The 24047-nt window shown below is 45.9% G+C and overlaps 1 protein-coding gene across 2 annotated transcripts in view; it reads right to left on the bottom strand.

Moving 5' to 3' along the window:
* The window catches only part of pkd1b (polycystic kidney disease 1b), a 97231-nt gene that overhangs the window by 38716 nt on the left and 34468 nt on the right, over positions 1–24047 (bottom strand). For both annotated transcript variants that reach the window (XM_058989985.1, XM_058989984.1), the window contains exons 7-20: positions 22309–22489; positions 21338–21543; positions 19757–19875; positions 18856–19003; positions 18036–18286; positions 16692–17456; positions 14861–14992; positions 13833–14008; positions 9416–9552; positions 4830–8485; positions 4041–4190; positions 3558–3695; positions 1537–1822; positions 39–261 (exon numbers count right to left, since the gene is read on the bottom strand). In XM_058989985.1, the coding sequence (XP_058845968.1) occupies positions 39–261; positions 1537–1822; positions 3558–3695; positions 4041–4190; positions 4830–8485; positions 9416–9552; positions 13833–14008; positions 14861–14992; positions 16692–17456; positions 18036–18286; positions 18856–19003; positions 19757–19875; positions 21338–21543; positions 22309–22489 (6568 nt within the window). The remainder of the gene's footprint in view (positions 1–38; positions 262–1536; positions 1823–3557; positions 3696–4040; positions 4191–4829; positions 8486–9415; positions 9553–13832; positions 14009–14860; positions 14993–16691; positions 17457–18035; positions 18287–18855; positions 19004–19756; positions 19876–21337; positions 21544–22308; positions 22490–24047) is intronic.

Below are 24047 nucleotides of genomic sequence, written 5' to 3'. Positions count from 1 at the left end.
ACTGGGGGGGGTCTGTGTGTGTGGTGTGTGTGTCTGACCTGTTGAGTGCAGTGGTCTTGGCCCCCAGGGAGTTCTCCACCTGGATGAGCACAGTGATGGTGCTGAAGGCACCGGGTGGTCCCAGGGGAAGCAGGCTGCTGAAGCTGGGCTTGGTGCCCCTGTAGAGGGTGAAGCGATGGCACTGCCTGCAGCCCTCCAGACACAGCTCTGCCACCATGCTGAAGATCAGCTGAGAGGGGGTGCTGTCTGCATCCCTCCATCCTGCAATGGAGACAGGGCGGTCAGGCACTCGATACAGCATGATACAAGAAACTGAACAGAGAGGCCCTAGACACAGCATGATACAAGAAACTGAACAGAGAGGCACTCGACACAGCGTGATACAAGAAACTGAACAGAGAGGCACTCAACACAGCGTGATACAAGAAACTGAACAGAGACAGGGCTGTCAGGCACTTGACACAGCGTGATACAAGAAACTGAACAGAGAGGCACTCAACACAGCGTGATACAAGAAACTGAACAGAGAGGCACTCGACACAGCGTGATACAAGAAACTGAACAGAGAGGCACTCGACACAGCGTGATACAAGAAACTGAACAGAGACAGGGCTGTCAGGCACTCGACACAGCATGATACAAGAAACTGAACAGAGCGGCCCTAGACACAGCATGATACAAGAAACTGAACAGAGAGGCACTCGACACAGCGTGATACAAGAAACTGAACAGAGAGGCACTCAACACAGCGTGATACAAGAAACTGAACAGAGACAGGGCTGTCAGGCACTTGACACAGCGTGATACAAGAAACTGAACAGAGAGGCACTCGACACAGCGTGATACAAGAAACTGAACAGAGAGGCACTCGACACAGCGTGATACAAGAAACTGAACAGAGACAGGGCTGTCAGGCACTCGACACAGCGTGATACAAGAAACTGAACAGAGAGGCACTCGACACAGCGTGATACAAGAAACTGAACAGAGACAGGGCTGTCAGGCACTCGACACAGCGTGATACAAGAAACTGAACGGAGAGGCACTCGACACAGCGTGATACAAGAAACTGAACAGAGAGGCACTCGACACAGTGTGATACAAGAAACTGAACAGAGACAGGGCTGTCAGGCACTTGACACAGCGTGATACAAGAAACTGAACAGAGAGGCCCTAGACACAGCGTGATACAAGAAACTGAACAGAGAGGCACTCGACACAGCGTGATACAAGAAACTGAACAGAGACAGGGCGGACAGGCACTCGACACAGCGTGATACAAGAAACTGAACAGAGAGGCCCTAGACACAGCGTGATACAAGAAACTGAACAGAGACAGGGCGGACAGGCACTCGACACAGCGTGATACAAGAAACTGAACAGAGAGGCACTCAACACAGCGTGATACAAGAAACTGAACAGAGACAGGGCTGTCAGGCATGATCATTTCAGATGATACGATAATCGATAATAATTTTGTGTGTGTAGCTGTGCAGTCTTTGGCAGCATGTGTATCTGTACACTCTGTGTACATACCTGTGCAGTGGGATGTGACAGGAGTCTCCAGCAGGTAGATGGCAGTATCAGGCTGCAGTATGCAGGTTCCTCCACTAGGGGGGTGATTGGGAACCAGGGTGATGCTGGCAGAGCCCCACAGCGCCCCCTGTGGGTCAGCCACGCTCAGGGTGAAGGTGTAGTTCACCCCATCCCTCAGCACCCCCTGCCTCACCACCAGGTCAGGGAAGGAGGGGCCCGTGGAGGTGCTCACTTTGTCCAGATCCAAAACCTCTTCTCCGCCTCGAACGACAGCCTCCCAGCGGAACTGAGGGGAGTGAGACCCGGAGCCTGTCAGTAACGCTTCATTCATGTATATTACTACACTATATTGCTTAATTCACACTACCAACAATGCTTTTCTTATTAAGAAAATGTGGCTTATTTCAGGACTTTTGTTTCTATAATAAGAAAAAAATAAGAATAATAGTAAAGTAATAGTAAAACGAAATCTCTTGCTGGCTCAATTTTTTTTTTTTTTTTGTAGCTTCCTAGCCAGGTAATTAATTAATTTGTATTATTTGAGAAAAAGTATTCCTTTATTATTGAGAAAATCTGGAATTAAAATCAGAAACATCTTATTTTAGCAGTGCAAATATATATCATAGGCATGTTATATATTAAATATATGTAACTGTATTCAATACATTTTTAATACTCTATATATAAAACTATACTATTCTATACTTTTACCATGCATATACAAGTGCACTCCACATGTACAGGTGCACTCCACATGTACAGGTGCACTCCACATGTACAGGTGCACTCCACATATACAGGTGCGCTCCACATATACAGGTGCACTCCACTTATACAGGTGCACTCCACTTATACAGGTGCACTCCACTTATACAGGTGCACTCCACTTATACAGGTGCACTCCACATATACAGGTGCACTCCACATATACAGGTGCACTCCACATATACAGGTGCACTCCACATATACAGATGCACTCCACATATACAGATGCACTCCTGTTAGAACGCAGTTCCGTTTTCAGCGTATTGAGGAGGCATGTCCCTGTCAAACAACATGGGTTTTAATGGGGAATTACTCTGGTTAAAATTGACTCATTTATAACATATATACCGTTTAATACGTACAATTTTTCTGTTCCACAGGCAGGTATTTTGTGTTTAATAGATACAGTTTAATATATACAGTACCATTTAATACGTGCAGTTTAATACATACAGTACCTCTTAATATGTACAGTTTTCCTGTTCCACAGGTAGATATTTTGCGTAAATAAGGTACATACGGGACAGCAAATGACAGTCATGGCAGTATGTCAGGCAGGAAAAACAGTTGTTGTTTACTTTTATTCTTCTGTGGGTTTTTTTGGCAGATCCGTTGTACAGTTTAAATGTATAACGTATACAATTTTAATTATATTTAACGAAAATATGTATTCGTAAAATTATACTATACGAATAGTATAATTTTATGAATAATATAATTTTACACTGGGGCAGCAGTGTGGAGTAGTGGTTAGGGCTCTGGACTCTTAACCGGAGGGTCGTGGGTTCAATCCTAGGTGGGGGACACTGCTGCTGTACCCTTGAGCAAGGTAGTTTACCTAGATTGCTCCAGTAAAAATCCAACTGTATAAATGGGTAATTGTATGTAAAAATAATTGTGATATCTTTTAACAATTGTAAGTCGCCCTGGATAAGGGCGTCTGCTAATAAATAAATAATAATAATAATAATAATAATACGTATTACATTATTACCACAGGGGTGTGTTTTGTACAAATACTAAACTCCTGTTCTTTGGCAATTAAGCTTTCTTGTATTGTTTATATTTACGGTTCTTCTGTTCGCAGTTGCATACAGCATTTCGAATTGTGTTTACTACGTACATTTATAAAGTACTGATTTCCATGGTCCCTTGGAGTCCGTTATAAGGAGTGCATCTGTACCATGAATTCGCCATGCTTTACTACACTTTACATTACTTTTACCGTAGTAAAAGAGCAGTGGTGACAAACGTACCTGTGCCCGGCTGCTGCAGGACGGGCAATGTCCGGACAGGGTGACGTGGACACTCTGACTCACTCCATAGCTGGACAGGGCACTGCAGGAGAGGCAGACTATCGACACAGGCAAGACCCGACCAGGTTTCACTGTCACCTGAGAGACAAGAATATATTTTCAGTGAGAAACAAAGTGACAGAGAGAGAGAGGGGGAGAGAGAGAGAGAGAGAGAGAGAGAGAGAGAGAGAGAGAGAGAGAGAGAAGAGAGAGAGAACTACTGACAGATAATAAGAGCACTCTTATAAAAAGCAAATCTTCTTGGCAAAAAGCTGTGAATTAGTTGAAACAATTAACCCCTGGAAAACGTACAGTGTAGTCTAGGAATACGAGGGGTAAAGGGCTGAAGGAGGTTAGTTAGGACAACAGGGCAAACCCGATGCTCAAATAACTGAGGTAAAGGGTGACCATGCAAAACACACAGAGAGAGAAAGAGAGACTCACGGTCTGCATGGTGGAGGCACACTGCTTCCCTGCTTTGCGGACGGTCACAGTGAAGATGTAGACACTTTCAGGCAACAGATCCTCACTGGACAGGGTCAAGCTACTGTGGTTGACCAGGTGCTGGGGAATGCAGGAGGGAGCAGACATGTTCTGTAGGGAGATCAAGCAAAGAGTGCCAATTTTTCCTGCAGATGTATTACTCAGGTGCCACAGTTGAATGAGTGTTATCATAGCATACCATCTAATTTACTGTCCAGTCCACATTGTACTTGTTAGATCTGATACAGGAGTAATTGACTGATTGTTTTGGATTTCTACAGTGATGTCACGAGCACTGGAATGAGGAAGTGCAAGACATTATTTTTAATTCCTGCATCTTTGTAAAGGGGCTGGACTTTTCAAAACAGTTCAAAGCACTTTCCCAGGTCAAAAGAAAACAAATCTCTAAACTCAACCCTGAACTCCGCAAAATGAGTGGATAAGGGACAGTAAAATAAACAACATGTTCAAATGTCATTTACATCTATAGGATCTTAAAGGACTTTTTTTTTATTGGGAAACATATCAGTGCTGCCAGGCTTTACACAACATACAGGTAAGCTTTAAAAGCTTTTGTTAGCATTGTATTGAGAGTGATGATGTTGTTAGTGCTATTAATACATTTTGAAGTTTTGCTTAGCATGCTTTTAAAGATGGAGCAGTAATGCTGTTGCCAGTGCTAATAAGAGATAAGAAAACTGAAATGTCGCTTAGTTGCTCACAGAGCCGTGAAGGAAAGGCCTTGCTTACCTGAATGATGCAGTCCCATTGGTACTCCATCTCATCCTCTTCCCCAACTCCACTGTCAGGGTCATGGGAGTCAGTCCCATCCAATAGGAGGTCCTCGTGAGCTGACCAGACCCTGTGGGACCCGCCCCTGATGAGGGCCACCAGTCGACTCTGCACCACTGTGATATTCAGAGTCTGCTGCTGCAGCAAGGGAGTGCCCAGCAGAGCAGCTGTGAATCTCAGGCAGTAGGGGCCCAAGTCCAGAGTCAACTTGGGGAGGATCAGTAAAGGGGTGGACACATCAGCACTCCCCAGGGGAACCCTATTCTGCTCCAGGCAGCTGGAACCCCTGAAGACCTCCCAGGAGTAGCCAGCCCTATAGGTGGTGCAGCCATGCAGATCTACACTGGCTTCGAAGTAGCTGGGCCTAGACTTCAGGATGTTGGTCTCCCCCTGTATCAGAATCACTTTAGGGACACTGCACTCCAGACTCCGGACTGTAATGAGCGTCTGGGCAGTGGACAAGCTGACTTGGTTAAAGACTTTCACTTCAACTAGATGGAACCCTGCTTCTTGAAAGATGTGGACAGCTGTGTTGTTCTTGGTTCTGTAAATTACTTCTTTCCCAGAGACGCCAAAGTTCCACTCATAGTGCAAATCACTCCCTCCTCTTAGGAAGACCCAGAAGGACACAGTCTGGTTGGTGAAAACATCAGTACCATTAGTAGCAAGTGTAGCCTGCAGGACAGGAGACTGCACCATCAGAGTATCGTTTAAGGAATTGGAGCAGAAGGCATTGGTGGCCACCACACTGACAGTAAGGCTTCCATCACCTGGTGGGGTATAGAAGACCTTTTGGCCCAATGCTGGGTAATCCGGGTATCCAAGAATCTGGAACAGCCACTGGTAACTTACATGGGAGCCACTGAGGACCTGGGCTTGGAAGCCCACCTCTTTGTGCGCTTCAAGGACCTGAAGAGACCTGTTGACTAGCTGTAGCCCCCGAATCTTCTCCACAACTTCTACCACCAGGGATTCAGACTGGGAGCTCACGTCATTCATGGCCCTCGCTGTGACATTGTGACGGCCGACCAGGAGGTGAGAACACTCGTAGATGTTGTTTTGGAGATCCACCAAGAAGTTCAGAGAGGTGAAGTTCAAGGAATAGGTGATATTGGTCCCCTTCAAGACGCTCATCTTAAAAACCATCCGGTCTTCCTCACAGACTGTAGAACGATTGACCTCCAGGGCCAAACCCTGAATGGTGTCCTGAACTGTAACTTGGTGAGACACCTCCTTCCAGCTCACGTCGTTAGAAGCATTGAGGGACACCTGGTACATGGACGCTTCCTTGAAGGAATAGGAAATCTCCTGGTTGTACAAAAAGATGGGTCCTATTGTCCCAGGAAAATGCCATTCCCATTGTAGATCAGTCCCATTTGTTGCGAAGCCATGGAGAACCACGGTTGTATTTGACGGGACATAGAATGGTTTCAACGTGTCTAGGATATGAAAGTTCAAATCAAACACAGGCTCCTGGACCCTTAGTTCTGTTGAGCCAGCACTGGAGCCCAGGACATTGCTAACAGTCACATTGATGATGACAGAGCCTATGGAACTGTAGACATGAGAAAGGAAGGATACATTGGAAAACAGAGGAGTCTGATCAGAGCCTGTATACCAGGTGTACTGCAAGTCTGTCCCGGAATCCACACTAACAGAGATGTTAACAGGCCTGCCCACAGCCACACTGTCTCTTGTGGTTAGGACCCTAACTCCAGCAACACACTCCACAGCCCTCAGCATGATTCTCTCATCCAGCACTCCCAAGGGGTTATTGGCTCTAAGAGCCACCTGTAGATCCCCAGGTGAATCAGGAAGGAATGTCAGCGACTCCCCTTTGCTTTTTGATGCATGGGTTCCCCCCAAATGTACAGTCCATGTATAGCTTACATTGGAACCTTGCGTGATCAATGCGGTTAAAAGGAAGTTTGCTTTCGTGGGGACATATCTCCCAGCAATCAAATCCTGGCTGAGGATTTTCAGTCCACGGATCCTCTCAAATACTTCTATTGTGATAGAGGCTTGCTGTTTGCTCACCAGATTTTGCGCTACCACATAGATTCGGTAGACTCCTGGCTTGGGAAACGTGTAACGGAAAGTTGATGTTCCTTCTTCCAGGAGGGTGGATGGGTCTACTGACCAAAAGAATTGGACATTCCCTTCAATGTTCACCTTAGCCATTATTATAAATGCTTGACCAACTTCTGCAACAGTCTGGCTGGTGCTTAGAATCAATTCTGAAATAGGCGACAGCACAGAAATCTGCACGGTGGCCACCGTCCAGCTTACTACATTCTCTCCAGTTGCAGTGACAGTAAACGTTCCTGGAGTTTTATAGGTATGAGAAAAGTTCTGCCCTAAACTTGGGGGTGAGCCATCACCAAAATCCCATTTAAAGGTAACATTTGTGCCGCTAGTGGTGCCCACCGTGAATTGGTAAGTCCTGTTGGCAGTCAAAGCCCCAAGATCTTCTCCATCATGCCTGATCCAAAGCTTCCCAACAAGCTCTTGCACATGAACAAACACATTGTCACTCTGGCTACTGACATTATTGCTGGCCAACACTGAGACCTGGTAGGTTCCCTCTTTTCTAAAGGTATAACAGAAATCTCTCTGGCCATTGATGGGCGATTCGTTCTCGATTCCACTGTTCCACATGAAACGGTAAGTGTGCCGGCCATCTTGGTGGGGAACTATATCAGCAACGAAACACACATCCTGATCTATGGCCACGGCAGAACTGGAGGAGTTCAGTGTCAACGCTGTTATCAGGTCTTCCACGCAGACAGTTCTCTGATAGGAAACAGTGCCAACCTGGCTGAAGACTGTTAGATTCACAGGGTAGCTTCCTGGGCTTGAGTAGTCGTGGACCACTGTAGAATTGCCCTCCACGATGGTGAGAGGCCTTCCATCCCCAAAGCTCCAGTAGAACTTCAGGTGCCTCACCTTTCTGTTCACCAAAGCCTGGAAATTGACTTCTTCCCCAGTCACTTGGCAACTTAAGGGAAGGATCCCAAGTACCATAAGTTTGTATATCTCCACTCGAATAGACTGTAAAGCACTACTGGCAGAGTTGCGCACAATCACGTTGATCGTGTAATTCCCAGCTGTGGTGTAGACATAGGAGACAAAGCTGCCAGAGAGGTTGGTAAAGACCTCTCCATTGCCCATATCGAAGGTCCATGTCAGTCCTGTACCAGTTGACACAGTTCCGTTGACCACTGTGGGTGACCCCAGCTCGTTAGGAGCGTTAGAAGTCAATTGCAAGTTGCTAATGCTTTCCCCCACGACAACAATAAGCCAAGAAGTCAAAGAGCTCAGTGTGTTATTGGCCACCACTGTTAGATTGTAAAAGCCGCTTGCTGCAAAGCTGTGATGCGCTGTGGAATTGGGTCCCTCCAGAAACAGGGAGCCGTCGTTGAAGTTCCAGCGGTAAAATATTCCGTAGGGAGAGGGACTGGGAACTGCCTCTAACTCAAGGCTCTGGTTGACCAGAGGATGGGAAGGGGTCATGGAGAGGGTCAGTGCGACCAGAGGGCTTCGAACCTTCACAGGAACACTCTGCTCAGTGTGGTTGTACTTGTTAAACGCTTGAACTCGGACTGTATAGTCACCTAAAGAGGATGCAACAAGAAACAAGGATTTCACTAACATTCAGAATAATGGAACCAGTAGATCAGTAAGTACATGTACAAATATGGGGGTAAAATAAAGAACAAATTCCCCAACCAGTTGTTTTGCACTAGAACTGAAACATTTTCACAGATATCAAGATGTTTAGTGAGCAAGAGCCCCACCCCCAGTCGTTCTGCAATATTTCATTTTTCCTAATTTTTGTTGGAGGGGAGTGGATATATATTTCCATATGGATGATTTAGGGGAGTACAACAGGGACATTTGTCCAGACTCCAGCCTTCCAGGGTGTAGGTAACATTTGTATTGGTAAGTTTCCACTCACAGTTGAAATGAGTGCCTATGTCCCGTTTGTTTGGGCCGGAGGTGCTTGGGGTGTGTTTTTCTACTTGCATAGCAGTGTTCTTGAACATTCTGTTGGATGCATCACATGTTATCAGATCAGAGCAAGGTCTAGTGTGTTTTTGTAAGTAGTTTGCAGGGTTATTAGAGGATAAGTCTGTCTTTGCTATATGTGCCCCTATGTTAATAAGTAGGTAACATCCCTTAAGAAAGATTACCATGGTGAATTTATCATGGTTTTACTTTACTTTTCCCATGGTTTCCTACTGTTTTAACATGTTTTCACTGTGCTTTACTATACTAGACCATGGGAATACCGTGATCTAACATAATAGATGTTTCTAAGAAATGTTTACTATAGTACACCATGGTATTCCCCAAGTCCAGTGGACTGCCCATGCAAACACTACCTCACATTCACATGGAATACACTGCAGATGTAATGATGGTTCTATTCTGACTTCTGATTGTTTCAAACCACCTAGCAATAATAACTGAGGTGAAACGTCACTATTCACGTAACCGTTGCAGTCAGCATTGCTACTGGCTGGCTGCACTGAGTTACTCACCAGGCTGAGTGTAGGTGTGGCTGGCAGAGTCCTGCAGGTAGACCTGCTTGACCCCAGGGTCTGGCTGGGGCAGACTGGCCTCGTATGGGGGGGTCAGTGCATGATCCACCACAGGGCTATCATCGCCAAAATCCCACCTGCTCAAGGGAAGAGAGAAAGAGGAAGAAGACACTAAGAAATATAAAACACACACACTATTAAAACCCCTTTGTTTTGTAAAAGAAGGAAACCAATGGTTTGAGTTTAAAACACAGGCCTCATATGTGATAGTAGGCTTGATAAGAAATTATCATATATTACCCTAAGCTCCTGAGTCATTTAGTGTTTGAAATGTGAAATGATTATTTGAAAATGTTGTGTTACTATCATAACCCTGGTTCCCTGAAATAGGAATATTAACCATTACAAAATGGGTGTTCCCCTTTAACACACCCAAACCTGAAAACTTTATAAAAGACACCTTTCAAGTAGGGAATATTAAGCATTACAGAATGGGTGAGTATACCCAAGCTGTCGCAAGGACATGAAGCATACATCAAACAGCTACAAGGGACAAGACGAAGCAGCCTTGTGCCTGAATCAATACCAGCATCGCTGGAATAAAAACATTAGTCTGGACTCACTCTAATGTTCAATTAGTACAACCAACTGTCACAAGGACATGGTATATAACACTGAGCTACAAAGCTAACCAAACACTGCTTTGTGCTATAAATGTTATTTCCAATAAACTGAAAAACATTAGAACGGCCTCACCTCTAATGTTCTGTCGTGAGGGTGGACTGGTAGGCCGCCCTCAGTACTCTAGTGCCAAATCCAGGATTCTGCGGGTCCACGACATTCAGTCGATAGAACCTGGCAAACATATGGGAGGAAGCCAAAACTGCTGCACTACATCTGTCCTGGATCGATGCACCATGAAACAAAGCCCACAAAGTCATCTGACCCCTGGTGGAATGGCCGGTGAGCTTCTTGGATGGGGGCAGACTGGCCAGTTCATACACAGTCTGTATTGCGCCTGTTATCCATTTGGATAGACGCTGCTTAGAAAAGCCTGTCCCTGTGACACATCTACTTTAAATGTATTAAAATGTTTAATACAAAACTAATTTTTTTTTTTCTCAGTACATTAAGTACTACATTTAACCTCCAACAAGGAACAAAGTCCTTAGTTCCTGCGGTTCAGAAGCAGCTGACAAGCCGTGCGGTTGAACCAAGCCTGCAGAGGGCGCATATGCAAAAGACCCAGTGGGAGGGTGTTTGATGCTGCTGCCATCAGGCCCAGCAGCCTCTAGAAGCCCACTACTGGTAGTGCCCTCCGAGCTGAAACAGCTCTAAGCAGGAGGTTACTTTTAGCACTCTGTCATCATGCCAACATGCGTCCTGAATCCAGGCACACCCCCAGGTAGGTCACTACCTGGGTGGGTGCTAGCCGGCTCTTTGCATGGTTTACCTACAGGCCCAACCAATGTAGATGGTTGGTGACGATCTCTGTGTGTTCGTGTGCCTTTGCTGGGGACTTGGCACAAATGAGCCAGTCGTCCAGATAGTTGAGGATTCTGATGTCTCTGTGTCTCAAGGGGGCTAGTATAGCCTCCATGCATTTCGTAAAAACGCGTGGGGCTAGAGAGAGACCAAACAGTGGAACACAGAACTGGTACACTGTTCCCTGAAAGGAGACCCTCAGGTATTTCCTGTGCACTGGTTTTATTGGGATGTGGAGATCGAGGATCGGTCTGAGGCCACCGTCCCGTTTTGGCACCAGAAACTACCTGGAGTAGAACCCCCATTCTTGGGGGGGGGGGGGGGGGTGTTACTATGCAAATGGCCTGCTTTTGCAGCAGAGCTGGTACCTCCTGAGCGGCTTGCGGTTCCGTGACAGTTCTCATTGTCATGCCCCAGAAGGGAGAGGGGGTCGTGTTGGAACTGGAGAGACTAACCAGTTTGCACAGTATTGAGCACCCAGGGGTCTGTGGTGCACTGTTCCCAGTAGTCCAAGTGGCTTCTGGAGAAGGAGCCCTGGGCTTGTGGCAGCAATATCCTAGTACTGCTGCTTTGCCCGAGGCACAGCGTGCGACTGTTGTCTACGCACAGGGCGCTTGAAAGGACGCTTGCCTCTGCGGAACGCGGTGGGCTGCCTCCTGGCCGTACCACCTATGGTGGGAGCACCCTGTTGTACCGGTTTCCTCTGGAACTGGAGCTTAGGATGCCACTGAGCTGCAGGCTTACGTGGTGGAGGAGGTCTCTTAGGGAGAAGACGCATCAATTCCTTGGTGGACTCCCTTGCGCAGTGAGATTGCTGTAGCATCTCCTCTACCGCCATCCAAATGTGTGTCCGGCACCCGTGCTTGGGAGAGCCAGAGATGCCTGTATGCAGCCACCAATGCTTCTAGGTTCTGCCTATCACTTGTACGCTAAGCTTGGACAACCACAGCAGGTTCCTGGAAATTCGGCACAGCTGGTTCAGTTGTTGAGACGAGAGCCTATGGCTCTCAGAGAGGGACCCAATAAGTTGAGCCTGGTAAGCTACAAGTATGCTATTGTAGTTGCCAGTGCAGTAAATGCACTAGCTACATATGCTTTCTTTAAAATGACTTCCGTCACTCTGCACTGCTTTTTCAGGCATGCCGTGTCCTTGACTAGCAAAGACAGGTTGGTAGGCTGAACAAACACATCAATGGGGGCCTCTACTGGCGGAATGTTGGTAAGACCCAGCTTGTCTGCTTCAAACACTCTGTATAGTTAGTCTACAGAACGGGAAACCGCCGCGGCTCAAGTGGACTGTAGCTCGAACAGAAAATCCATATGGACCGGAGGGCCAGCAGGAGTGATAGAGGGCTGCTCATCATAAATGGACAGCCTCTTGTCCCTTGTTTCAGGCCAAGGAACCTGTAACGCTGCAGTAGCTCATTGCATTAAAGGCATAAGCTCTGATGACAGAGGGAGCTACGTTATCGGAATATCAGATTCAGCATCATCCAAAGGGAGCACCATGCCCAGATCGTCAGCCTCCTCTAGCCCACTAGTCACTGCCTGCAAAGGTGCAAGGGGAGTGGGTGCTGGAGGACCAGGTATTACCTGTGGGACTGAGCGCTCTTGCAGCAGCTCAGTTAGAATTGCCTGCTGGCGTGACACAACCTCCTAGATCTTATCCATCTGTCCCTGTGACAGAAACAGAATGATTCTTGGTGATAAATCTCCCTCCCGACCTGTGAGGGCACTGTGTAAAGGGAACAGAGTGCCCTGGATTGGATGGCCAGACATTTCATTCCTAGGGTTAGACGGAAGTTGGCCATCTAGATAGGGTGCGGGGCTGCGGTACACTAACGCATCGACACGGAAGGGAAACAATGTGGCAGCCGCAGATTGGAGGCGTGGTTGCACTCGTTAACCAAGGGGTCATGATTGGCAGTACAAAAAGGGGCGTAATGAAGCAATCTGTTCCTTTGTATGGTTAAAAGCTGAAAAGGAAGGAGAACCTGTGTTGTTATTGTGAGTGTTTTGTTTGTTTTTGTCGTGTCTAAATAACCACTTTGTTTGTTGTTATTAGATGGCTAAACACGATCCGGAGCTGTCGCCAAAGGCCAGCACTTACCCAGACCTCCGGTCCTCCATTATACACTTGGTGAAGGGAGCACACAAATCACAAAAAGTGACGTCAGTCAAGGTCCTATGAGCATGCTCGGGACCCAGACATGGTAATAGTGCTGTGTTCACAACAGTGTATAGACCACACAGTGGAGTACTGACACTTTACGTGCTCAGAACCGACAATCGGTACTGACACTGAGCTTGCTCGGTACCAACACTCGGTACCGACACAGAGATCGGAACCAAGACTCGGCGCCGAAGCTCGGTATTGACGGTACACTCGGTACCGACACGGCACTCAGTGCCGACACGGGCCTCAGTACCGACACTCGCAAGCGAGAACGGGGGCGATAAACGCAGTTACTGCTAGTGGCAAGTTTGCAGGGATGCCCACCTGCAAGTCAGCCACTGGCTAACTACTAGTCAGTGCAAACATGAGACTAGTAGTAGCCTGCACCAGAACCTCGGTCCCTTGGGATCGGGGGCAACAGGTCGCAGTTACTGTCTGTGGCGAGTATCAAGTTAGGCTGAAAAGGAAAATGGCGACACTGTCAGGGTGAGTAGTGGCTTTGTGCCTGCTTGGACGGAGCAGCATTACGTCACCCTCCTCTGATGAGTGTCTTTGGTATAAAGATTTCAGGTTCGGGTGTCTTAAACACCCATTTTGTAATGGTTAATATTCCCTACTTGAAAGGGAACAGTTTGATATTCATGAAACTGAACACTGAAAATATTATCATCCATCTTGATTTAACGTTTTAAAATACTGTACATGTTCACTATAACATGTGTTTTTTTCAAGACATGAGTAAAGCTGGGACCTCACCTGAGAGTGACATCAATGGAGATGTCCACCTTGACCCGGAAGATGATCTCCTGTAGAGTGTTGACAGGCATCACCTTGGCAACGGAGAAGAAGTGGGGGTCTGCCAGAGGGTTCATGAGGTCAGCAGTGAGCTGCACCAACAGAGACTCTGAGCTCACAGGATTCCATGCAGTGACCTGAAACCAAGAGAGAAACCTCCCTGAGGAACTAAGGGGCAGAGCTACCCAACCAGGAGCATACAAGACAAGGCACCATTCTCAAAGATCTCTGCTCCAGATTGACTTCTCAGAAGCTCCTAAATGAAACATCAGAGTTGTTTATTTCATTGGGTGCATTTCTTGAAAAAAGGATACTGATGATGATTTATAAAAAGAGCGTATTTGCCCAGTGTTAAATTAATTTCTAATTTGCTGTCTTCTTCTATTGATAAACTGGATTTGGGTTTCAACACCACAAAAAGACATAACAATCCGAGTCATATCGCAACATATATTCCAGTATACACCAGTTCTGAGAGTCGACAACATTTCATCCTAATAATGGGCATATCCTTTGATCCAATATATAGAGTGACCATGTCCACCATTATAAAGGTTCCCCACAGTAAAAACACAGCAAAGTGTAATAAAGGATGGTGAAGGCATGTCAGAGATGCTGAACTCCATGTACCAGAATGCACTGAGATGCGAGTTGTGATCTAAACAGTAGCAGATCTAAATGCCACCGTTGTGTAAATCACTAAAATATGAACTTGTCTGAGTTTATTTTTACAGACAGCAATTAACTAAAATACTTATATGAATTATAGGATGTTTGTTTCTTTTAATTGTGGGCATTTTACTACCTAATTTAACAGCAGATCCGTAGCCACTCTTTAGACCAATTGAACAGACCTCACAGCACTGGAAAATCACCCTAGCCTGCATCAATCACTAGACAACCACGATACAATCCAGGGTGTTTTTTTACTGTTAAATAGAAAAGCTGCCTGAAAAAGCATTTGTCAATATAGGGTTAAGAAAACTCACCTTCAGTTTGTACTGTGCAGGCTTCTTGAACACCACATTGTAGGTCTGCCCTGTGTATGCAAAGACTGTCAGGTCATCGATCACCCAGCTGAAGGTGACTGAGGAGCCCCTGCTCACCTCCGCAGAGAAAACCTTTGAGACGAACAAACCAGGGAAAGGAATTCAATATACCACACAGCAGCTATACCAGCCACATCACTGCCTGTGTCATGGGACTGCACAGTCAAACTTCCAGATCTGTGGAAGAGGACATGCCCTCAACACACCACTAGTAAAAGGGTCACCGACATCAGCACAACAATAAAACAGCATTATACAAGAGTAAGTGCAAAAACTAGGTGTCCTTTTAGTCCAGTATATATTACAGGTCCTGTTAAATTATCACGCCCTCAACACACCACTAGTAAAAGGGTCACCGACATCAGCACAACAATAAAACAGCATTATACAGCAAAAACTAGGCGTCTTTATAGTCCAGTATATATTACAGGTCCTGTTAAATTATTAGCATTTTAAGAGACAAACCAGTCACATTTAGATCATTTTACTTGTTTACCTGCCCTTTAAGTATCTATGAGAATACTGTTTATTTTGTGCATGTGTGTGTAGTGTACTTTGTACTGTCATAGAAAGTTATGTTACTGAAAAATAATCTTTAAAAGGAAACTTTATATATCTACTTTTTCCTAATATTTATTTTCTTATTTGTTAAATATACCAGGTTATCCTTCATCGCTGTTTCTTAATAGATCCTTATAGAAATTAAATGACAGAACATGTTGATATAAAGTAGTCTTTTTAATATTTAACTTTTGTGAACAAAAACACAACATACCCGGGGTAATAATCTAAGCAGACATTCAGATTGAATGGTGTTTAAACCTGATGCTAAATGGATATGCGAAAAAGATCTGTATCATGGATTTGCCCAGCGGTTAAAACAATGTGGCTGTGATATAGTTTTACTGCACTCCACCTCTAATGAAACTTTATTGAGGGAATTATAGAATACAGATGTGGACTAACTCTAAGTTTGCAAAGTTTTTGCAACAGAAAAAAAATAAACAAGCTCTTAATGTTATTGGGCATACTGGTTTAAAACACAATAATTTACTTTCCCTAGTTTCTGCTTTATTGAACGTGTTGAACGTGTTCCTAAACTATCTTTTTCAACATAATTGTGATTGTTTTGATATTTTTACTAGCATATCTCTGATGATAAATCAGTTTTGACTAGCTATCGGTCCTGCCTGCTCGCTCCGGCACAGGTTCAGAGGGGCGGAAGCAGGTGTATTAGTACTCAAGATGTGCATAAGACATTGTCACACAGAACACTTTATAACCTAGGCAGTGAAATCTGCTGTCCATCTAAATGCTGTTGTGTTGCTTAGCATGTCGAGTTCTTGCTTAAGGTTTTATTACTGGTTCTTACCCTAACCCACCAAAATGATCAATGTATTTATTTATTGCCATAAGGGGCTTGTCATGCATATTCATAAACCTGTTCTGCCCCTCTCAACCTATCCGGAGTGAGCAGGCAGGACAAATGGACCAATCAAAATGCTGGTACAGGAGTCGGGAACCTATGAAATGTTTCTGATTGAACAGGTTGGATTTTAGCAGCTGATGTTATGAATTTAGAAGACATTCTGATAGGAAGACCCGATGCATAACCGACGTGAAACAGCAATAGCGGGGTATGTTAATAAAAATATCAAAACATCACAATTATGTTGAAAAACATATTAGCATAGAAGTAAATGCTTTGTGAATATGTTTTTTCTTGTTGATGTATTTCTCAACAATACAATGAGCCATTACTGTACTGTACCTGCGACACATCTACCAGCATCCTATAGGCACCGGAGGGAAACATGCGGAGCCCTCCCACGGCCTCATGGGACTGCAGTGCCACCGACAGACTCTGAGAGCTGATCTGATTGGACACGGTGATATTGAGGAGCTGGGAGGAGAGAGAGGCCAGGAGGACAGGGGCAGAGGAGAACCAGGTGTCCAAGGTGTCCCTCTTGCAGCCGGGTGCCTGTCCCAGGACCTCTGGGGGGCAGGAGGGCTGGAAAGGGGCTGCAGAGAGCAGGACGGGGGCAGACCAGGTTGCAGTGGCATTGGAGCCAGCCAGGATCTTAATAACGACCAGAGCTGGCTGCTTGAGAAACAGATGGATGTTTCCTCTGGTGGGTTGGGGGTGGATGATCTGCAGACCCGCCACTCTGCTGTGGATCGCCACAGTGCAGCTCTCAGTTGTGCTGCTGACGGGGTTGCTGACTGCCACGCTGTAGGTGTAGGGGCCAGGCTGGCTGGGGGCTGTGTTTAGAAGGGGGGTGACTGCATAGCTCCGCATGCTGTCTGTGTAAAGCACACGCAGGTCACACACAGTCTCATCCACCCAGTCGAGGGAGGGCTCCAGCGCGGTCAGCCCCCCCTCCCACCAGCCTGGCCCCCGCAGGGAGAGGAAGCTCTGGCGCCAGGGTGAGCCGGGGGAGGAGGGGCAGTGCAGGAGGGAGCCCGGCCCCGCGTCGTGCTGCAGGGCCAGGATGTCGTCAGGATAAGCGTGGATCTCCTGAGCAGAGAGCAGCACCTGCAACACAAGCACAGGGCTGAGTCAACAGGGACAGCTAAGGCTTTAACAGTCATAGAGGTCTAGTTTAATCAACACTGGTCAATAAATCACTCCTGTATGGACAACAACACTGTCATCTATGGGTTAAAGTGTGGTTGTGTTAGGATCTACCCTCATTTAGATCACTGAAATAGATCACATTGCAGTTATACTCCTGTACGTTTCTAAGTGGTATGTAGCCACCTTTCTCATACTCTCTTTGTTGTGTTATGATTTTCAGAAAAAGCATACAACAGAAAAAAAGACCAAAAGCCACTGTAACAGATTCTGGCAGACAAGCAGATAGACAGGCAGTTAGGCAGGCAAACAGTCAGATCGACGGAGAGACTGACTTATAAACAGGCAGGTAGGTAGATAGATAGACAGACAGGCAGCCAGATGGACAGACAATCTGACAGACAGGCAAGTAGGCACACAGGCAGACAGACAGACAGACGGGCCGGCAGAGAGAGCGACAGAGAGACAGTCATGCAGACAAGCAGGTAGGCTGGTTGTCAGGCAGGCAGGCAGACAGACATACAGGCAGCAAGTACTCACGTTGATGTGAGTGGGCTCTGTGCACGGCGCCAGGCTGAGGGGCAGCTCTGCCACCAGGTAGTAGAAAGGCGGGGTGGCAGTGTGGCGTGGGGGCAAGGGCAGGGGCAGGCTGTAGGAGCTGCAGGGGGAGGTGACGGGCAGGCAGCTCTCTCTCAGGTGGCACCACTGTTGCCCTCCCGCACAGCCCCCAGTGGTGTTACACAGGGGCAAATCAGAGCAACAGGCAAATGGGTTCTGCAAAGAGGAGCAGCCTGGGGGGCAGAACACAGAGAGAACAAAAACAAGAGAGGAGGCATTAGGACAGGGGAACAGTAGGGTAGGGTCTTTTTACACTATTATATTCTGTAAAGTTCAGGAAAATGACATTTAAGTTAGTCATCCCCGTTTCAGGGACATGTATAAAAACAAATGCAATTTTTGACTTTGCTAAATAAGCTGAAGTTTGTACTCAAGTTGCCCAGAGCAGGATTCATTCACAATCGAATTAGTGATTCTCTAGATAGATGTAAACATGTAAGTGTGACAAATGGACAGACAGGCAGTGCCTCTAGATTCTGATATGCTAAATAACTTGTGCTAAGTTTTAAGTTTCATCATAATTGGATAAAAGGTTGTCCAGATATAAGTGTGACACACAGACAGACAAACAGCCCCCCATATAACCTCAGATTATGATAAACTCGACTTGTGCTGAAGAAGGTCCGGACCAACTTTCACCACAATTGGACGAGGGATGTTCTAGATATACGCAGCCCTGTGTGAGATGTGTAAAGGCGACGGTTGACTTGTTCTCAGAGAGCTCTGGTATGGATGATGTTACCTGGAGGGACGAGGTGCTGTGTAGGGCTGCAGTAGGGCCTCAGGATCTGGATGCGAGCCTCGGTGAGCTGGCTGATGGGCTGGATCACAAACTCCACTGAGACCAGCTGACCAGCGTGGCTGAACCACAGCCCGGGGAACACCATCCACTGGGAAGAGAACAGCACCGACACACTGAGCACACACACACTGCTTTCCTCTTACAGGAACACTCTGCTGAAGAGAACAGCACACACACACTGAGCGCACACACACACTGTGCGCACACACACACTGAGCACACACACACTGTGCGCACACACACACTGAGCACACACACACTGCTTTCCTCTTACAGGAACACTCTGCTGAAGAGAACAGCACACACACAGTGAGCGCACACACACACTGTGCGCACACACACACTGAGCACACACACAATGCTTTCCCCTTACAAGAACACTCTGCTGAACTAGAAAACACTTGGGAGGGCATGTTCAAAATGTGGAAAGTAAATGTACTCGATTCAATTCAAAGTATACATCTGCTTATAAAGTGATTTTAGCTAATAAAATAATTCCATAAATGATCAGCACCATGCACATCCATTCACTGTATAGGTCCAAACGTGTAGTTTTGAAATAATGTTTCAACACACTATGAAAAATGTATCCTGAGTGGTACAGACTGCCTTAGCCCATGTAGTTCCTGGTTGTTTTCTCCCTATCCCAAATAACCTCTTAATTTAAACAGTATAGTTTGATTGTATATCACCATACACTAGGCTGTATTGTTTTGATGGAATTCATACTAAAAGCTCTGTAAATATGGATTTTGAATGACTATTTGATAGGAGACTGTCTTAGCCAATGCAGAGTAAGCAGGTCATGTTTGGCCAGTCAATATGGTCTCTCCATTATTACCTCAACGCCCAGGGGCCCTGGGGCTGGAGCAGCAGGCAAGACAGAGAGCTCCCTCACTGGGTACATCCCCGACATCACAGGCACTCCCGTCAGGAAACTGTCTACACTGGGAAGGGGGGCTGCAGACAGAGGGGGCAGGAGGGGCGAGAGGGCAGGGGACAGGAGAGAGGGGCAGGAGGGGAGGGGAGAGAAAACAGAGGGAGGGAATAGGATAAAGACAAGGTTTTATCACAATTGAACAAATGTTTCTATGTAAATACATACAGACAGACTGACACAGCCTCCATATACCCCCAGATTATGATAAACTCAATAATTTGTGCTTAAGGTGGTCTTTAGCAAGTTTCACCAAAATTGGATACAACGTTCTGCATATATATGCACAATTTTAGAAAGACAGTCAGGAAGACATACAAACAGCATCTATATACCCCGACATTATGTTAGATTGAATAATTTGTGATAAAGAAAGCCCTACGGAAGTTTGGACAAGCGGTTCTAAAGTTACTGTATATGTAAGAACTGAGGCATGGTCTACTGTATGGTGCTTACTGTGTAACTAGCGAAGACATACACAAGAATACACACACACACTGTGAAGAACTTCTGGGAAGATATAATGCAATCTAGAGGGAGTGACTAACAGCTGAATCTCAGTCATCAGGTTCATTATAGCACACACACACACACACACAGAGGAATGTATAGCTAACATCATGCAGACGTTGCATTGACTCACATTAAGTGTAAATTTACTATTCTAAAATGGATCAAGGATCACCACTATGGGAAAGTTGGGGCAAAACAAAATATTTTGCCATTTATAGTTTTCTCCTAAACTGATGAAAGGGGGTCTGCATCATGAGTGTCTTTCAGAAAACACCCTCCTTGATCACACAACTTGATCACAGTGAAGACATTGCATTGACTCTCATTAAATTAAAACTTAAGATTCCTAACTTGAACCTCCGAGACACTCCACACAAGAGAAACAAATCTGTATGGCATATTTACTTTTATCAAGTATTTTAGTCTTGAGCTCACTTTACCACAGATGAACAGATTCTTCCTCTCACAGCCCGTCCCTCTCCCCCTACCTGCCACAGCTTTCTCATCTCACAGCCCGTCCCTCTCCCCCTACCTGCCACAGCTTTCTCATCTCACAGCCCGTCCATCACCTCTTACCTGCCACAGCTTTCTCATCTCACAGCCCGTCCCTCTCCCCCTACCTGCCACAGCTTTCTCATCTCACAGCCCGTCCCTCTCCCCCTACCTGCCACAGCTTTCTCATCTCACAGCCCGTCCCTCTCCCCTTACCTGCCACAGCTTTCTCATCTCACAGCCCGTCCCTCTCCCCTTACCTGCCACAGCTTTCTCATCTCACAGCCCGTCCCTCTCCTCTTACCTGCCACAGCTTTCTCATCTCACAGCCCGTCCCTCTCCTCTTACCTACCACAGCTTTCTCATCTCACAGCCCCTCCCTCTCCTCTTACCTGCCACAGCTTTCTCATCTCACAGCCCGTCCCTCTCCTCTTACCTGCCACAGATTTCTCATCTCACAGCCCGTCCCTCTCCTCTTACCTGCCACAGCTTTCTCACAGATGAACAGATTCTTCCTCTCACAGCCCGTCCCTCTCCACTGCCCCCCGGCACTGCTCTCCATCTGAATGCAGTTCTGGCCCGGATTCACGGAGCCCCAGTTCTGGAAGGAGTCCAGCAGAGTCCCATCTACCCATCTGAGCTCCCCCTTGCTGTGCTCACTGAGTCCGAGCCACATGGCTCCAGCCCTGAATACGCATGCACACACACAGAGGAGACTCTCAGCACTCTCACAGCATTACAAACCAGACACGGGGCGGCAGCATAAGCAAACAGCCGTCAGCATTAAGACATACAGGCCCATGTTTTCAAAGCGTTTCCTCCATTCTTTAATGAGCTACTATTTTTTTGAAAGGACAAAGAATCATATTGATGTAACAATAGCTGACGAGAACTTGGGTTATATTACTTAGAGGGTTTATTCTAATTTGCAAAAATAACCAGCGTTTTATTTTTTTCATAAAATTGGAGTTCAATAAAAACTGTAGTAAACACTTTGAAAATATGATCCATAGATTCCAGGTCTAGTGACTGGAACTAAGGATGAAGAAAAATCAATTGGGACAAACTTGGACCAGTTGTGCCTTGAAACATGTGATCTCATATTAAAAACATCACGAACAAGCTAGTTCTGTCTAGATGTGAGTTTCTGCCAAGAGTGGTACAGTACTTGTATTTAAGGTTAAAAGAAGGATGGATAACATTCAGAGGTACCAAGATGTTTGGTAAACAAGCAGTTTGAGTAGAGATAATAAGCAATACACTTCCCACTCCGTCATTCTGTATTTCTAGAAAATAGATAACATTTTTGAGAATGAGATGGCACTAGCAGGGTGATATGATAATAAATAGATCATAAAAATGTTTTATTTTGCAATATATCTTTAGGACGTTGCATTTTAACAATACATTGATGTTGAGACATGTCGTCACACTGAAATGTTTAAACTCACATTGGAAAGGCTTGCTGAATGAAGCCCTGTACCTCCGCACTGCTGACTACCACCAGGTCTGCCCCTGGAGTCAGCTGACAAGACTGTCTGGCAGCCTGCCACGACTCCTGCGACTGGCTCAGCCAATAGCAGTGCAGGTTCGTCAAGAGGACCCGCCCCCCTCTAGGGCAGGATGAGTCATCTGGCAGAAAAACAGAAAGAAGAAAAGTTGATTTGTATTATCAGACCCAACACACTTAACCAAACCTCATCAATCCTTCACTCTGTATCTCGCAAAGTCATGGAGGGGTCAATGACACACAGGTCAACTAAGTGACATAAAAGGCTGTTGGGAAATCTCGGAGCTCCAGTTCAAGGTCACAGAATCCTTTGTTTTTCGCTGTAGGGGCAGATCCAATATGGATCCAGTCTTGTACAGTAACACTATTAGATACATACTTAGTTTCTATTTATTTTCAAGGTAATCTATTAACCAGAAGTAGGCCATGACTGCCATCATGAATAGGCCTGTCCTCTGTTTTTCTCTGTACCCTTTGTACAGTTACACAGCTAGAGACAAACTTGCTTCCTCGTGATTTTCAAGGGACTCCATTAACCAGAAGATGATGCCCCTGTAATAATAGCTGCAGATACCACATGGAACCACAGATCTGAATGCATACTGTGAGCTCCAGGTCATGCAGACGGCAGCTACAATAGTATTTCGGGGCTGAATGAAAAGTGTGACATCATCCAGCTCTGTTAGAGCTCAGAACATGTCAGGACCATGCATGTCCCAGCCCAATGAGAGCAGTCATGAAGAAGCAGATCACCATGAACCGCCACATGCACATGTCAAGATGTCATATAAGGATGCCTCCATACAGTAAATCCCCAAACTCGGATACTTTCAATCAGCACATTTACAAACTATAATCCTCATTTAAAAATGAACTGATCCATGATCAGTTCATTTTTAAATTTGAGTATGCAGAATACTAAAAGTATATTTTCAATATGTAGCATGCTGGTGTAATCCACCCCAAATGACAGACAGGCAAACTTATTTTTAATGCCATGGGATTTCAACCCATGCACGCTAATTACCAGAGCTCAGTATTCAGCATCCTACCAAAGTTGCATCTAAACAGGGAATTCTGGAGCATGAATAAATATTGCATTTTTTTAATGGGGTTTGTTTTGATCTTTTGAAACACATAGAGCAGATATTTCAACATGGGTTTATAAGGCAGCAGCAGTCTAACCTCCAGGTACAGTTGGTACACCAGAGTGTAACCAGTAACCTGCAACACTTTGTCCCATATTTGCTCTAAGTAAAGTCCAGGCAGAGTATTGCAGTGGGGGCAGGTTAATGGCTACACTGATATAGTTAATATTTCAAGGCAGCAGCAGTCTTTATAAAGACCCTTTTAAAACCGTATGGGAGACCATGGTTTAACAGCACGACAGATCAAAATGTTTTCTCATTCTTCTGTCTCGGATACACGCCCCCATTATATTTGCACAACCACTGGTTGCTGGATATTACACAAATCCTCCTAAACAATACCCTGACTGATGCAAACCTAGAGGAGCGTTTGCACAGCGTTGCTATGCGCCAGTGTGCCAGGATGTCAGAATATTGATCATACCAGGATAAGACAAGGGTTTCAGACAGCATGGCAGTCAGCAAACTAGCTGGGGGTCTGCTCGACACTGAACCACTAGACTTTCAGAGAAGCCTTTCATTGTTGAATCGA

Source organism: Acipenser ruthenus, chromosome 17 (assembly GCF_902713425.1).
Source record: "Acipenser ruthenus chromosome 17, fAciRut3.2 maternal haplotype, whole genome shotgun sequence".
In the NCBI taxonomy this organism is placed as follows: Eukaryota; Metazoa; Chordata; class Actinopteri; order Acipenseriformes; family Acipenseridae; genus Acipenser; species Acipenser ruthenus.
This window is presented reverse-complemented; position numbering and strand designations above follow the sequence as displayed.